The 16,253-nt window shown below is 41.1% G+C and overlaps 1 protein-coding gene across 6 annotated transcripts; it reads right to left on the reverse strand.

The window, feature by feature from the left end:
- Window positions 1-7,365: 7,365 nt before the first annotated feature.
- On the reverse strand, window positions 7,366-13,319 carry si:dkey-12l12.1 (uncharacterized). 6 transcript variants are annotated; one of them, XM_031835977.1, is made up of 7 exons: window positions 13,145-13,319; window positions 11,050-11,112; window positions 10,630-10,662; window positions 9,110-9,238; window positions 8,580-8,693; window positions 7,992-8,099; window positions 7,366-7,746 (listed from the first exon to the last, which is right to left on the reverse strand). In XM_031835977.1, exons 1-7 carry the CDS (start codon window positions 13,277-13,279, stop codon window positions 7,684-7,686), a joined length of 645 nt encoding a protein of 214 aa, XP_031691837.1. In that variant the 5' UTR covers window positions 13,280-13,319; the 3' UTR covers window positions 7,366-7,683. The 6 variants fall into 6 exon arrangements, with proteins under 6 accessions (XP_031691837.1, XP_031691836.1, XP_020350394.1 ...); XM_031835976.1 differs by having other exon boundaries at window positions 11,050-11,130; XM_020494805.2 differs by having other exon boundaries at window positions 11,050-11,115; window positions 13,145-13,318.
- Window positions 13,320-16,253: the final 2,934 nt, after the last annotated feature.

The following is a 16,253-nucleotide window of genomic DNA, read 5'->3' on the forward strand; positions in this document are numbered from 1 at the left end:
CTCTCTCTCTCTCTCTCTCTCTCTCTCTCCAGGGTATTTATCTGTCTCTGTGAGGTCTTAAACCATACACTATTTTATTGCCTATTAGGGGGATGGTTTTGTGGTCCGTGTCGGACTTTTCATACCCAAACCACGTCCATGCAACCGAAGTAGCCCCTCTTTTAGGTACGGTCTCCATGCTCTGTGTCGCGTTCACTCTCCTCCATGTTTGTTTGTGTTGTGATATATATCGTCATATCGCCCAGCCCTAACACTAAGCAAGGGGCACCACCAAGCAAGCGGCACCATGAAGACCAACGAGCTCTCTAAACAGGTCAGGGGCAAAGGTGTGGAGAAGTACAGATCAGGGTTGGCTTATAAAAGTATCAGAAACATTGAATATTCCAAGGAGGATTAAATCCATTATCAAAAAAATTTAAGAATATGGCACCACAACAAACCTGCCAAGAGAGGGCCGCTCACCAAAACTCACGGACCAGGCAAGGAGGGCATTAATCTGAGAGGCAACAAAGAGGTCAAAGATAACCCTGAAGGAGCGTGTGTCCATAGGACCACTTTAAGCCACACACTCCATAGAGCTGGGCTTTACGGAAGAGTGGCCAGAAAAAAGCCATTGCTAAAATAAAAAAACGAGCAAACATGTTTGGTGTTCGCCAAAAGGCATGTGGGAGACTCCCCAAACATATGGAAGAAGGTACTCTGGTCGAATGAGACTAAAATCGAGCTTTTTGGCCATCAAGGAAAACGCTATGTCTGGCACAAACCCAACACCATCCCCAAAGTGAAGCAGGATGGTGGCAGCATCATGCTGTGGGGATGTTTTTCATCGGCAGGGACTGGGAAACTGGTCAGAATTGAAGGAATGATGGATGGTGCTAAATACAGGGAATTTCTTGAGGGAAACCTGTTTCAGTCTTCCAGAGATTTGAGACTGGGACGGAGGTTCACCTTCCAGCAGGACAATGACCCTAAGCACTCTGCTAAAGCAACACTCGAGTGGTTTAAGGAGAAACATTTAAATGTCTTGGATATTTAGTACACAACAACATAGGATGAAAACAAAAGGACAAAAACTGAACGACTGAAAGGCTAAGGAAAAGCTAAGCTAAAAATATGCGAAGTTGTGAGTCATCCAAGTATTTAAATCACTAAAACAGTCTAATAATTTATCCGTGGAGCTAAAATCCTCTGGTGACACACAGTAATGTAAAGTTGTTTATCGTCTGCGTAGCAGTGCAAATCAATGCTGTGCTTTCTGATAACACTGCCAAGGGGTAACATGAAAAACTGAACAGTACCCGACCCAAAATCTAACCTTCTGGAACGCCACGTGATATGTATTTTCTCTTGAGTTATGTTCACCCAAAAACTCTCAACCGATTTAAATAGGTCCTAAACCAATTTAGAATTGGACCGGAGAGACCAACCCACCTCTCCAGTCTCCAGTCCAGAAGGACATCATGGTCAACAGTGTCAAATGCAGCACTTCAATCCAAAAGCACAAGGACATAGAGCTGTTTGGCATCTGTGTTGGCTGTAAGATCATTTGCCACTTTAACTAAGGCTGTCTCTGTGCTGTGGTGGGGTGGGCATGAAAATCAGACTGGAATTTTTCCAAAATACAGTTGGCACTTAAAAAATAATTGAATTGCTAAGAATCTAGATTACTTTTCTTCAGAAGGATTTTCACCATACCATTTTTTTAGTGCAGTGGGGGAAGTGCAGGGAGTGATTAACAGGATCTTTCACTTCTTCAGATATGCAATTAAAACTGTTTTGAAGAAGGTGGTGTGGATAGGATTGAGAAGGCAGGTTGAAGGCTTACTTTTGTGGTATCACTTTCCTGAGCGTGTCTGTGTCAACCAGGGAAAATACACCCATAGTGCCTTTGCGTGGTAGGCTAGAGCACAAATCATCAAACTTCTCATCAGGTCTTGCTTTGACTGATACCCAGCCTCATCTTATCTCTGAAATATGCCCCAAACTCAGATTTAGATTCACACACATTTGATGGGTTATGATTTATCAGGCCAGCAATGGTCAAGAAGGGAACTCTCTCATTATTCTGATTAATAGTGATCGAGTTAGAAAAATGAGCCCGTCTGGCATTTCTAATTGCCTTGTTATGAATGCCAAGTTGCTCTCTCAGAATATCACAATGGACCTGCAACTTTGACTTTCTTCCCTTCCGCTCTGCCTTTCTGCAATCCTCTTTAATTGATTACTTTCCTCACTCATCCAAAGGGGCTATGCTTTTGGATTTGGCCTTTTCAACTTTACTGGAGCTATGCCATCAATGGCTGCTGTCACGTTCTGACCTTTATTTCCTGTGTTTTGTATTTAGTTAGTATGGTCAGGGCGTGAGTTGGGTGGGCAGTCTATGTTTGTTTTTCTATAATTTGGGTATTTCTATGTTTCGGCCTAGTATGGTTCTCAATCAGAGGCAGGTGTCATTAGTTGTCTCTGATTGAGAATCATACTTAGGTAGCCTGGGTGTCACTGTGTGTTTGTGGGTGATTGTTCCTGTCTTTGTGTTTGCACCAGATGGGACTGTTTTAGGTTTTCTCACATTTGTTGTTTTTGTTAGTTATCTCATGTGTCGTTTCTTTATAAATTAAAAGAATATGAATAACCACCACGCTGCGCTTTGGTCCACCTCTCCTTCAGATGAAGAAAACCATTACAGCTGCCCTTAATTTGCTGTTAAAGTTGTCAACTAAATCATCCTGCACATTAGGTGTTCACTCCACTCCAGTGTGTCTCCATAGCAGCCATTACAGCCCTTTTCTGTAATGGGGCGGCAGGGTAGCCTAGTGGTTAGAGCGTTGGACTAGTAACCGGAAGGTTTCATGTTCAAACCCCCGAGCTGACAAGGTACAAATCTGTCGTTCTGCCCCTGAACAGGCAGTTAACCCACTGTTCCTAGGCCGTCATTGAAAATAAGAATTTGTTCTTAACTGACTTGCCTAGTTAAATAAAGGTAAAATAAATAAAATAAACAGCCCTTTTCAACTATACAGAGATAGTACAGTGAGATGAACTATACAGTGAGGTTTACATATCTAGAACATGATCATGATAAAGGGTTACCTTTACATTCCTATCGTGCTCTCTGTAACGCTTCAGCGATACAGATTGAATAGAGCCGTAACTCTTGCTCTGCCTTAATGTGATTGTGGGAGGAATAATGTATTATGACGTGAAGATCTGTCAGAACAAGTGTTGTGTCTGCTGGACTACAGATGATGCTAACGAAATGGGTATCTCATGTTTGTTGGTTAAATAAAGAAATTAAGAATTGCACCCGCTTTTTCGAACTGGTCACAATTTCGATCTTGAAACACTGTTCATCTGTTGACCGGAGTCGCTAGAGCGTGATGAGCCAAGTAAAGCCCCCCCAGACAAACCCTCCCCTAACCCGGACGACGCTGGGCCAAACCCTCCCCTAACCCGGACGACACTGGGCCAAACCCTCCCCTAACCCGGACAACACTGGGCCAAACCCTCCCCTAACCCAGACGACGCTGGGCCAAACCCTCCCCTAACCCGGACGACGCTGGGCCAAACCCTCCCCTAACCCGGACGATGCTGGGCCAAACCCTCTCCTAACCCGGACGATGCTGGGCCAATTGTGTGTCGTCCTATGGGACTCCCGGCCTCGGCTGGTTGTGGCACAGCCCAGGAATGAACCCAGGTCTGTAGTAACGCCTCTAGTGCCACGATACAGTGCCTTAGACCACTCTGCCGCTCGGGAGGCCCAAAATGAGGCATTTCATAAGCATTAAGAATGATTTATAATGCCTTAATATGCTGTAACTCCTAAAATATGTAAATTAATATTTTGATATCATTGTTTGAATTCCTCCGGATTGCTGCAAGGACTCCTTCATATGCTTTTTTCACAATACAAATGTTTATGTATTTAATGACCTTGTGGCTATAGTGCCAGGGATTGACTGAAGCAACTCCTCCCGAGACTGTCCTAATATAGACACCGTAGACTTGGACCTCACCTTGGATCCTTGTTGATACAGTTATGGCCCTGAAATAAACAAGCCTCCATTCTGACAGTACATTCACAGAGTAGTTTTTCTGGGCAGAGAAAAACAGAGTAATTTTTCCACATTTTGATAGGTTACAGCCTTATTCTAAAATGTACTAAATAGTATTTTTTCCTCGTCAATGTACACACAATACCCCATAAAGACAAAGCAAAAACATGTTTTTAGACATTTTAAATGTATTAAACAAAAATATTACGTTTACATACAGTACCAGTCAAATGTTTGGACACACTTTCTCATTCAAGATTTTTAAAAACTATTTTCTACTTTGTAGAATAATAGTGAAGACATCAAAACTATGAAATAACACATTGAATCATGCAGTAACCAAAAAAAGTGTTAAACAAATCCAAATATATTTTAGATTTTAGATTCATCAAAGTAGCCACCCTTTGCTTTGCTGACAGCTTTGCACACTCCTGGAATTCTCTCAACCACCTTTACCTGGAATGCTTTTCCAACTGTCTTGAAGGAGTTACCACATATGCTGAGCACTATTCAACAGATTCCCACTGGTCTAATGTCCTTTGCTCGTGTTTGTTTGCCAAAGCAAGTTTCTTATTATTATCGGTGTCCTTTAGTAGTGGTTTCTTTGTAGCAATTCGACCATGAAGGTCTGATTCACGCAGTCTCCTCTGAATAGTTCATGTTGAGATGTCTGTTAATTGAAGTCTAATGAACTTATGTGGAGCAGAGGTAACTTGGGGTCTTCCTTTCCTCTGGTTGTCCTCATGAGAGCCAGTTTCATCATAGCGCTTGATGGTTTTTGTGACTGCACCTGAAGAAACTTTCTTGACTTCAGCTTCAAAGTTCTTGACATTTTCAGGATTGACTGACCATCATGACTTAAAGACATGATATATTCCACAAATAAACTTTTAACATGGCACTGTAAATTGAAATGCATTCCAGGTGACAACCTCATGAAGCTGGTTGAGAGAATTCCAAGAGTGTGAAAATCTGTCATCAAGGCAAATGGTGGCTACTTTGAAGAATCTCAAATATAAAATATATTTAGATTTGTTTAACACTATTTTGGTTACTACATGATTCCATATGTGCTATTTCATAGTTTCGATGTCTTCACTATTATTCTATAATGTAGAAAATAGTAAAAATAAAGAAAAATCCTTGAATGTTTAGGTGTGTTCAAACTTTTGACTGGTACTGTAAGTATTCAGACCCTTTACTCAATACTTTGTGAAGCACCTTCTGCAGCGATTACAGCCTCAAGTCTTCTTGAGTATGATGCTACAAGCTTGGCACACCTGTATTAGGGGAGTTCCTCCCATTCTTCTCTGCAGATCCTCTCAAGCTCTGTCAGGTTGGATGGGAAGTGTTGCTGCACAGCTATTTTCAGGTATCTCCAGAGATGTTCGATCGGGTTCAAGTCCGGGCTCTGGAATGGTCCACTCAAGGACATTCAGAGACTTGTCCCGAAGCCACTCCTGCGTTGTCTTGGCTGTGTGCTTAGGGTCGTTGTCCTGTTGGAAGGTGAACTTTCACCCCAGTCTGAGGTCCTGAGCACTCTGGAGCAGGTTTTCATCAAGGATCTAGGTACTTTTCTCCATTCATCTTTTCCTCGACCCTGCCGCTGAAAAACATCCTCACAGCATGATGCTGCCACCACCGTGCTTTACCTTAGGGATGGTGCCAGGTTTCCTTCAGACATGACGCTTGGCACTCAGGCCAAAGTGTTCAATCTTGGTCTCATCAGACCAGAGAATATTGTTTCTCATGATCTGAGAGTTTTTAGGTGACTTGTGCTAAACTCCAAGCCGGCTGTCATGTGCCTTTTACTGAGGAGTGGCTTCTGTCTGGCCACTACCATTAAGACCTGATTGGTGGAGTGCTGCAGAGATGGTTGTCCTTCTGGAAGGTTCTCCCATCTCCACAGAGGACCTCTAAAACTTTGTCAGAGTGACCATCGGAATCTTTTTCACCTTATTGACCAAGGCCCATCTTCCCTGATTGCTCAGTTTGGCCAAGCGGCCAACTCTAGGAAGAGTCTTGGTGGTATTAAACTTCTTCCATTTTAGAATGATGAAGACCACTGTGTTCTTGGGGACCTTCAATGCTGCTGAAATGTTTGATTCCCTTCCCCAGATCTGTGTCTTGACACAATCCAGTCTTGGAGCTCTACGGACAATTCCTTCGACCTCATGGCTTGGTTTTTTGCTCTGACATGCACTGTCAACTGTGGGACCTTACAGGCATGTGCCTTTCCAAATCATGTCCAATCAATTGAATTTACCACATGTGGACTCCAACCAAGTTGTCGAAACATAAAGGATGATCAATGGAAACAGGATGCACCTGAGCTCAATTTTGAGTCTCATAGCAAAGGGTCTGAATTTTTATGTAAATAAAGGTATTTGTTTTTTTGTTTTTAATCCATTTGTAAAAATGGATAAAACCTGTTTTTGCTTTGACATTATGGGGTATTGTGTGTAGATTGCAGAGGAAAGTTTAAAAAAAATCCATTTTAGAATAAGGCTGTAACATAACAAATTATGGAAAAAGTCAAGGGGTCTGAATACTTTCCGCAGGCACTGTAAAGTACAGGACTGGTCTGCAAAAACACTCAAACCATCTCCATTAGTGAATGCAGTGCCATGAGCTTCCTAGCTCTGACTAAATTCATTCAAAATAAACATTTTTTTTTCGAACAAATTAACTTTGACTTCTGAAACAGATGGCGTATACAGTCTAACATTATGATGATTTCTTTCCCATTATCAACTGGTCCAACGCCCTTTAATTTGACAGAACAGTTGGGCACTCAACCCAAAGGTTTGACTGCAAGTTTAGCGGAGTGCTGGGCATTCACTGCCTGCAGCCCAAATGGCACCCTCTTCCTTACATAGTGCACTACTTTTGACCAGGACCCATGGTACTCACAACCTGGTTTCCCAAAAACATCTTAAGGCTAAGTTCATCGTTCAAACTATATGGTTCTAACGATGAACTTAGCCTTAAGATGGTGAAAAGTAGTGCACTATTTAGGGAATATGGTGCCATTTGGGAGACAGACTCTGACGTTAGCTCAGCCATCTGTAATTGGGGCTCAGTGACATTCCCCCCCCCCCCCCCCCCCTAATTCACAATTTCTGAATTAACTTCTGGAAGTTACCCAGGTCCTGTTGTGTGGGAATTGAAGGTGTTGCACTTGGCAACAGAGAGGGAGAGCTGGAGCAGTGAAATGTTCCAGTCCATTTGTCAAGGTGGAGTCCGACTCTGTCAATGACTGAACAGAAAACGATCAGTGCTAGGTAGAAACGGTAGGCCTTGTGTTGCGGAATGTTCTCAAGAAGTATTCTCATACAAGTTTACTTTATTTAAACCTGATAATATGCACAGTCGCCAAAGAATCACCATCGACCAACGACAACAACAACAAATAACTGTAATAAAAGAGAATATTAAAGGAGTTCTCAAAAGTATTGTAAGTATACTTGTCCTCAGGGATGTGTTTCCATTATATATATTACATTATTGTTCAATTGAAAAAATGACAAAACCAATATGTTTACAAAGAGAAGAAGATATAAAGTACAGTTTATGAACTATTGAAGCAGTAGCACTTCCGCAAAGTCCCTTGTTTCGTTTAATGAAATGTTTATGAACAAACAATTCTCTTGGTCTGTTTCTTCTTCTGTGGGCTCCTCTTGCGCCTTTGTCCCTGGTGAAAGAATCAAACATTTAGTTTAGATTAGAGTGACAAATCAGACGGAGGTGAATTTAACACAACAGGTTTGAAACTTTTTTTTGTGTTAGCGGTTTTTAAGTAGTTTGTATGAACTCTGTATTCTTAACATGCCTGGAAGCAGAATTTCTCTCTGGTCACAAAAAAAGTGATTGATTGGTTTATTGATTGATTGACTCAGGTGGGGGTGAGGGACACGCGGAGGGGGACATTGGCCTCACCAAGGGTTCAGGTTTGTCTGGGACGTCCATAGCGGAGTACGCTCCTGTTCGTCCTCTTGGCTTCCCTTTCTTCTTCTCCTTCTGCAGCTGCCTCCGTACTCTGGTTACCTGGAAGAACAACAACATGACGTAAGACTTCAATTATACAATGTTGAATGCAGGTCGACGAAGTATCGCTAAGATAGCATCTCCATAACTCCTGCTGAAACCTAGGCTGTCCTAATATGGACAGCGGACATATATTTCATTAAATCTTTATTTGACTAGGCAAGTCAGTTAAGAACAAATTCTTATTTACAATGACAGCCTAACAAACCCTAACCCGGACGAGGCTGGGCCAATTGTACGGCGCGCTATGGGACTCCCAATCACGGGCGGTTGTGATACAGCCTGGAATCGAACCAGGGCCTGTAGTGACGCCTCTAGCACTGAGACGCAGTGCCTTAGACCACTGCGCCACTCGGGAGCCCATATCTCATGTCAGCAGTGTGAGTTTGAGAATCTCACTAAACAAAAATGTTTGATATTAACTATAGCCTGGTATCACGTGACGGTCTGCTCCTGGGTTGTCATGGCGATGTTGTATACCTGTATGGCGGCGCTGGGGTTGTTGCTGAGCAGAGAAAAAGATCCCACTCTGGATTTAGGCTTGTTCTTCTTCTTGGTCCCAGACTGGCCCAAGTGTCTCCTGGCCCGCTCTGTCTGGAGGAACAACATTCCCGGGGGATCATTTAGAAACTAAAAGTGGCCCGGCTACTGTACATTAAAAACAGGAGTCTGTTGAAGGGAGGACGGCTCATAATAATGGCTGGAATGGATACATAGAACGGTATCAAACATATGGAAACCATGTGTTTGATGTGTTTGATACGGTTCCATTTATTCCGTCGCAGACATTACAATGAGCCCTTCCTATTTAAAATGACATTAGCCACCACTGTAGCATACCAAGTGCTTCAAGAAAACAACTCGGGATAAAAAACGACAGTACACCATCCATCACATTCTTTCTTATGCCGCTGTTTTTGAGGGATCACAACAATTACAACACAATAGCCCCATTGGATCGTTTGAGACCTCTCCCTCTTGTTCGTCTCCCTCCCTGTCTCCAGCGTTACCTGAACTTGGATGAGTGTGTTGGGGAAGCCCTTAGTTGAGAAGGACCCAGGAAGGCTGGAGTGCTTCCCAAACTCTCTCTCCTGTCTGTCCAACGGCACGGCCGACAGTACGTTGTCATCCTTCCACCTCTATTCAGAAATAAATGAGGCATTGTTGATGAGTTTTACAGAATTTTACAGTAAAGTACTGTATTACCTGTTTTGCTGTATATTTCTAGCAGCATACTGTGAATTATGGTGCATTTTGGGAAAATGTCGTGGATGAAGAAAGACTTATTAACATATTATTAACATATTTAGAGGCATGCCTTCAACGTGGAAATATTTATTGCATCCGCTAGTGAGAATGCTGTACCAATTAAAGTGATATGTGGTAGTAGTACCCAAACAATGAATGTGTATAGGGGACATATCAGAGTAGCAGCAAGTCTTAAACCTTTACTGGTTGAGTGTTTTGCCAAGTCATTTTGGTCTATTTTACCCTGTAATCATGACCTGTTTGGAAGCCATTGTTTTTGGCCTTTAGAAGTGCAAGTGATATAAAATGCCAAATATTCATAAATATGCTGTAAAATACAAATACCTAGCAGCCAACCTGCTTGCACCAATGTAATTAGTGAAATACCAATATTACAATTACAGTAGAATATACTTATTTAGTCTACAGCAGGCAAATGTTACTGTGTTGTACTGTATGATTGCTCTGATATTACAGTAACTTAAAAGAAGCTGGCGGCGAGTTATTGTGAATATTACAGTAACAAACTTGCCACTAGCAAGAGATGGGCAAGGATACTTCAAAAGGTATCTTGTTACAAATACACAATACCTTGAAGACCAATGTATTCTTAATTACAACAACTTTCTCAGTAACGGTTACATAAAACCTTTTACTTGCTATGACATGTTTTTTTAATCAACATGTGTCTGCTAAATGACCAATGTCAATTTAAAAATGAACACTTGCAAAGCACACTGCTGGACATTGTGTAGTTATGCGGGCTACTTGCAAGTTTATTTTTGTATTAGAAAATACCAAATGTATGTATTCTTATTAAACTGTTACAAAATACATGAATTGTACTTCAGGCCAGTTAAATACAAAATAGATATTGAAACTATTCAAATACTCATATCAAATACATGTAATAGAAATACTGCCAATCGTTGGCAGTAGCTGCCTGCACTTTAAATCTGCAACAGTTTACTAACCACTGTGCTTCCAGTAAGGCACTGTACATTCTAGAATGACAGCGTGTTTGCTGTAGTCAGGTGTTACGGTAATATGCTGTAAATTTGTGTTTCAGTAAAGGTCCTGTAAATCTAAAGTAATTTACTGTCTTCTGTGCTGCCAGTATTGTACTGTACATTTACAGCGACCTACCGGCTACTGTGCTGCCAGTAATTTACTGTAAAAATTACTGGACTTTTTTTTTTACAGTGTATAGTTCAAGTAGGCTAATTGGTTGTATTGTTTTGTTTTGCAGTTGTAAGGAGCAGGATTTATATACATGTCTTACACCAAGTACAGAGTGTGCCTCAAGTCGTCCTCTCTGTTGGGCAAAAGAAAAATGTAAATAATGGATTAATGCAATTTGGGAGAAAATAAATGCCTTCTATAAATGTTATCGTGTAAGTGTGTGTGTGTGGGTGTGTGTGCGCCTGCGAGTGTGTTGGTAAAGAGGTATATAGTCCTATATCCTTTCTTATACACAGATGTCTGAGCAATGACTTTGGTGAATCTATATTTAACATCAATATTCAATATCTTGGGGCTAAGCGTTTGAGTTGCATGGATCTTCGTGTCTCGTTGGAATCATATTCCTCCTGGGGAGTTACCATACAGAGTGGAAAGTACAATCCAGTACAAGGCAGCAGTCCTTCTGTGACAGAGAGCAGACTGTAACAGGATGTCTTTGTAGGGAGGGAGGCTCGTATACCTGTGGATTTTTCTGGGTATGGGTCTCTCTTGGAGCAGATGGCATCAGCCGCAGAAGCCCATCCTTCTGAAGGAGAAGATCCTTTTAACAACAAGTATTCTTTATTCCACTTTACGTAATAATAACACCTCAACCCCACTCCTATGCAATTACTAAACAATTACTAAATTGATATGTTTACAACATGTTTGTATGTCGTTACTTGCAGAATTACATTCTGATTAGAAAGGTATAACAGTAACTGAATGTAAAGTGTTACAATCGGATAATTGAGACAATTCATAAACCCTATCCTGTCAGGATGAGTAAAGGAAAACATATCTCTCCCTGAAGAAACTTCTGTTGTCCTAATATAGACACAATACTTTGTACAAAGGTCAGTACATGCCCTGTATCCACTTCACACTCAGTGCACAAAGTGTGCTCTTCAGGGTCACATATCTCTCATTACATGGAGGCGCCATGTTGTTTTTTTATTTTTTTTATTTTGAGCACTTTCTGTATAGTCCATTTTGTTCTGTGCTAGTTGTTGACGAGCACCATGAACTAACCCTAGTAATGTATTATGTTCCATTATCCACATTCACAATGACCTTGGTGGGAAAAAGCACAGGCAAATGAACTCAGCATTGAGTTCAATTAAACTTTAAAATGTCTTCAATAATGTTGCCTAAGGCAACTGGGAGTCCAACCACATCTGAAGTTTAAATAATTGCATGTACTGTAATAGTGTAATTAGACACAAAACACATAAAACCTATATTTCCCACCCGGTAAAGAATACTGAGAATACTCAGTCTTCCACGTTGTTGGTGAAAATCCTCTTTTGAGGAATGAATGCTGCATCTTTCATTTTATATTTGATTTAACCTTTATTTTATCAGGGAGTTAAACTGAGACCAATGTCTCTTTTACAGAAATGACAGAACTTAACACATCAAAATGCAATGAGAAAGAAAATCTTTCATACATCTGCTGTATGTATTGGCCAGATGAAGGTAACCGCTTTGGACAGAACATGGGGAATGTCCACAAAGCATGTCGACCGCAAATATGGCAGCTCAAACGGCTCTGTGGCCACATTAAAAGTCTGCAGAGAGTTTGTTCCATTGAGGGTAATAGAATAGGTTACAATGAAACTTTGTTCCTGACTAAAGTAAGTGTATGTTTCCAGGTTACCTGAATGTTTAACTCTATTTAAATCCATGCTTGTGTTCCATCCAAAATAGGACATGCTCAGCCACCATACCACTGTGTCACACACACACACACACACACTTTTAAAAAAATGCTGGATTGTTTGGTTGACCCAACTGCTAGGTTGCAGGCATTGGGTCACTTAGTTAGGTTGTTTTCTTTTTAAAAAACTGCTGGGTTATTGGTGCTGGGTTATTGAGATATGACCCCAGCGGGTCAGCTCAGAAGACTAGAGGCATGGCTTAGTAGGAGCGTGGATTTCAGATAGTTATTTTTGGCAACCAGTGAGAGTAAATGTAATTGCAGCTCATCTGTTCTGTTGTTATCACATGTTAAGGTTGAACAAAGACACTTTTGAAGCTTTAATGAGGCTTACACAAGGGTATGAGTTCCTCAAGAGTCCCAGTGTTGGGATATGCAAAGAAAAGATCTCTCAACATTGTATCTCAATGTTGGCATATGTAAATAAAAGATATTATAAAATTTGCAGTGTAAAACGTAACATAATGAACATGAATGACATGTACTCTTCCAGGTAGCCAAAAACAATTATCTGAAAGCCACGAAAGTTATTCACGCAACCCAACTGGCTGGGTCAAAATAACCAGAAATACTTGTCCAGTATTTACCCAGTGCTGGGTCACCAAATAACCCAAAGTGGGTTGTTTTTAACTCAGCACACACTCAATGGAAAAACAAGAGCATTCATAGCAGTTATTGGCTTCCTTTGGCTTCTGAGCTAATGTTGCTACTGCAGAGTCTGGGGAAATGTTAGCTTGTAAAAAAACAAAAACACGTCTAGCACCAACACTTCTGAACTCTATTTACCTGACCAAAGGAGCTCCTCCACAAAACACAACAAACCTACAACTGTAACCTGGGGGCCCCAATCCCTTACCTTTCCTCCGGTGGTCTGCCCATTAACACAGTCTTCCACCGGTGATGTCCCAGTGCAGTCTGCACCACGTGTGAGCTGGAGAAAGCTGCCCTGCAGACAGAGCAGACTGAGGCACACCCAAAGAGCAGCTTCCATGATGGTGCAGGTCCAGGGACTGAGGCCCAGCCCCCGTCAGCCCCCTGTTTTATACCATCCGCTCCTAACCTAATGAGGACCAGATGTAGAAGAACAGAGGAAGGGGGGGGGGGGCATGCCAGCTTCAGCTTCACACAGACAAACAGGATCGCACCACACCGCAGCCCAGCGTTCTACGCCAGCTAGCGGTTCTGCGGTTCTCCAAAAACATGTCAGCCATCTGAAGGGCCTCTCCCAATAACCACCCCCACCTCCCCTGTACCAGTCTGGACGGCGCATGAAAGTCATTTTCCACGGATGCTTTAAAAATGGTCACATACTGTAACGAGAGAGAGAGAGAGAGAGAGAGAGAGAGAGAGAGAGAGAGAGAGAGAGAGAGAGAAAATCAGTAAGTCAAACCTCTTATGACAGCACTTGAGAGATTGGTGGCTCACTTTAAGGATATCCAGGAAAAGAGAAGAAGATTTGAGTTGGTTTCACATGTTGATCTGCCAGAGATAAAGTTCTGGGTTTTATACTGCTCTAACTCGCCCTAGTGAAATAAATGTATGTATATCTTTTCATGTGGTTCTTTATCCCAGACGGCCCCTCTAAACCCTTTCTGTTGGTTTGGACCACACATAAACTCTGCTTACACTTTGAGCTAACGTGTGTTTTGTGATCTGATCAATATGATCCAGTTTGATCAAGGTTTGTCACGTCTATTAAAATGTGTCTCTCATTCATTCACCGTGTCTGCATTGTGACCACATTAGCTGGTGCCTCCCTGTATGCAAATTATTTGACAGATATTCTTTCAAAATAATCTGGATTTATTTATTTTAACACAGTTACTGATGCCATAAATCAATGGCGCTACCTGTCAATGATTTTAGAGGCCAGCATAATGATGATTTAAATGGTTTGACCATCCAGATCTGTTTACACTTGATTGATATCCAGATGCAATGCGTGCCTTGCTACATCTGAAGGTGGTAAGGAACATCTGATCACAATCAGATCAGAATGTGTATTTTAACCGTCTACACCTGTCTTAAAATGTGGACAATATCAGGACAAAGGGTGTATCTCCATTTTTTTTGTCTTTCATTTCCAGAAGTACATCAACAAATGTAAGGGGTTTGTCTACAGTAAGTCACAATGGGCAGTTGTAAGGAAACTGCAGTGCTGGTCTATTTGCCAACACATTATTTATGCGGGTGTTTTTTTTGTCCCATACTATTTCTTTCGATATTTGGTTTGTATAAAAAAAAAAGAATTGGCAAGCATGTGGCTGTGTCCAAGTAGAGTGAATGATTGTAAGGGGGCCTGTCTGGAAGTTTTATTTGGTCTATAAAAACAAAACATGCCCTAATGGATGATTGTCCTGGTGTGAAAATTGCAGGAGAATACAGTAAGGACCCTGTTTGAAGGAAGGTGTATGAAAGGATGGAAAGAGTGAGTGCGTGAGTGAGTGAGAAAGGAAGGAAAGAGGGGTGTTTATCCTTCTATCCATGTTCCTCTTAAAAATGAGGTTAAATTATATTGAGCAATGATTGGAAAATACTGAACATAGTGTAAGTTTATATCCTGAATAGTCAATCTAATGAACATAATAAATAACTAGAGATACCGCGTCTGCAATGGAAAGTGACAGAGCTACGGCACTGTTTGTCAGACCAAGGAGACATCCCGAAAATTGGTCTTCTCACCAAAAAAATGTATGGAGGGAAAATGTATGGAGTAAAAAGTAACACTCTTTTTTTTTAGGAATGTGGTGAAGTAAAAGTAGTCAAAAATATAAATAGTAACGTACAGATACCCCAAAAAAACGACTTAAGTAGTACTTTAAAGTACTTTACACCACTGCCTGGTATCGATTAAAAAATGAATGGAAGTATGGAAGTAGTTTTGTGCAATCAAATAAAAGGGGTTAATATGTGTCCAAAAATATATATATATTTCATGAGCTTTCTTATATATCCTTGATATAGGACAGACACTTCAAAACCTTATTCCTTATGATGTATTTTTTGACTGTTTGTTTTGCCATTTATGAATGTGTTATTCAATGTGTTTCTATGGACTATAGTAGTAATGGCCAAATATATATATATATATATATACTGTTGTCACGTGTAGTTTCATGTTATCACATTAACATTAACATCACGTGATCACATGTGAAGTTCATGTGGGGTCAAATCTAATAGAACACAACACAGAGTGAAACCCTCTGTCACGAACTTCCGCCGAAGTCGGCTCCTCTCCTTGTTCGGGTGGCGATCGGCGGTCAACGTCACAGGCTTTCTAGCCATCGCCGCTCCATTTTTCATGTATCCATTTGTTTTGTCTTGTTCCCTGCACACCTGGTTTTCATTCCCCAATCAATCTACATGTATTTATTCCTCTGTTCCCCGTCATGTCTTTGTGTAAGATTGTTTGTGTTACGTGTGTATTGTTGATGCGCCAGACTGGCTCGTTTTTTCCCGTGTTATTTTTCATGAAGATGGTTATTGTTAAACATAATTCTTGTGACTATTTTGCGCGTTTTGCACTTTTGCCTAAATAAAGTGTGCGCCTGTTCACAAATCTCTGCTCTCCTGCACCTGACTTCGCTACCAGTACACACACATCGCACACATCTGACACCCTCTGCATTTTCAAGTATTGTGGTGGCACCATCATGTTATGCTTGTCATCAACAGGGACTGGGGAGTATGTCCGGATCAAAATAAATATTACATGGAGCCAAGCCCAGGTAATAAGTTAGACAAAAACCCTCCTCTGTATTCTGAACACCTAACCCTGGGATAGAGTTGTATTTTTCAGCAAGACAATTACACAAATGTTTTTGCCAAAAATACACCAGATGGCTTTCTGAGTGGTATAGTCTTAATGCTTACTTAAATGTGCTTAAAAAATCTGAGACAATGTTTGAATATCGCTGTCTATAAATTATTCCCAAGAATGTTTGCTGAGCTTGAGCAATTTT

This window comes from Oncorhynchus kisutch, linkage group LG11, assembly GCF_002021735.2.
Source record: "Oncorhynchus kisutch isolate 150728-3 linkage group LG11, Okis_V2, whole genome shotgun sequence".
NCBI lineage: Eukaryota > Metazoa > Chordata > Actinopteri > Salmoniformes > Salmonidae > Oncorhynchus > Oncorhynchus kisutch.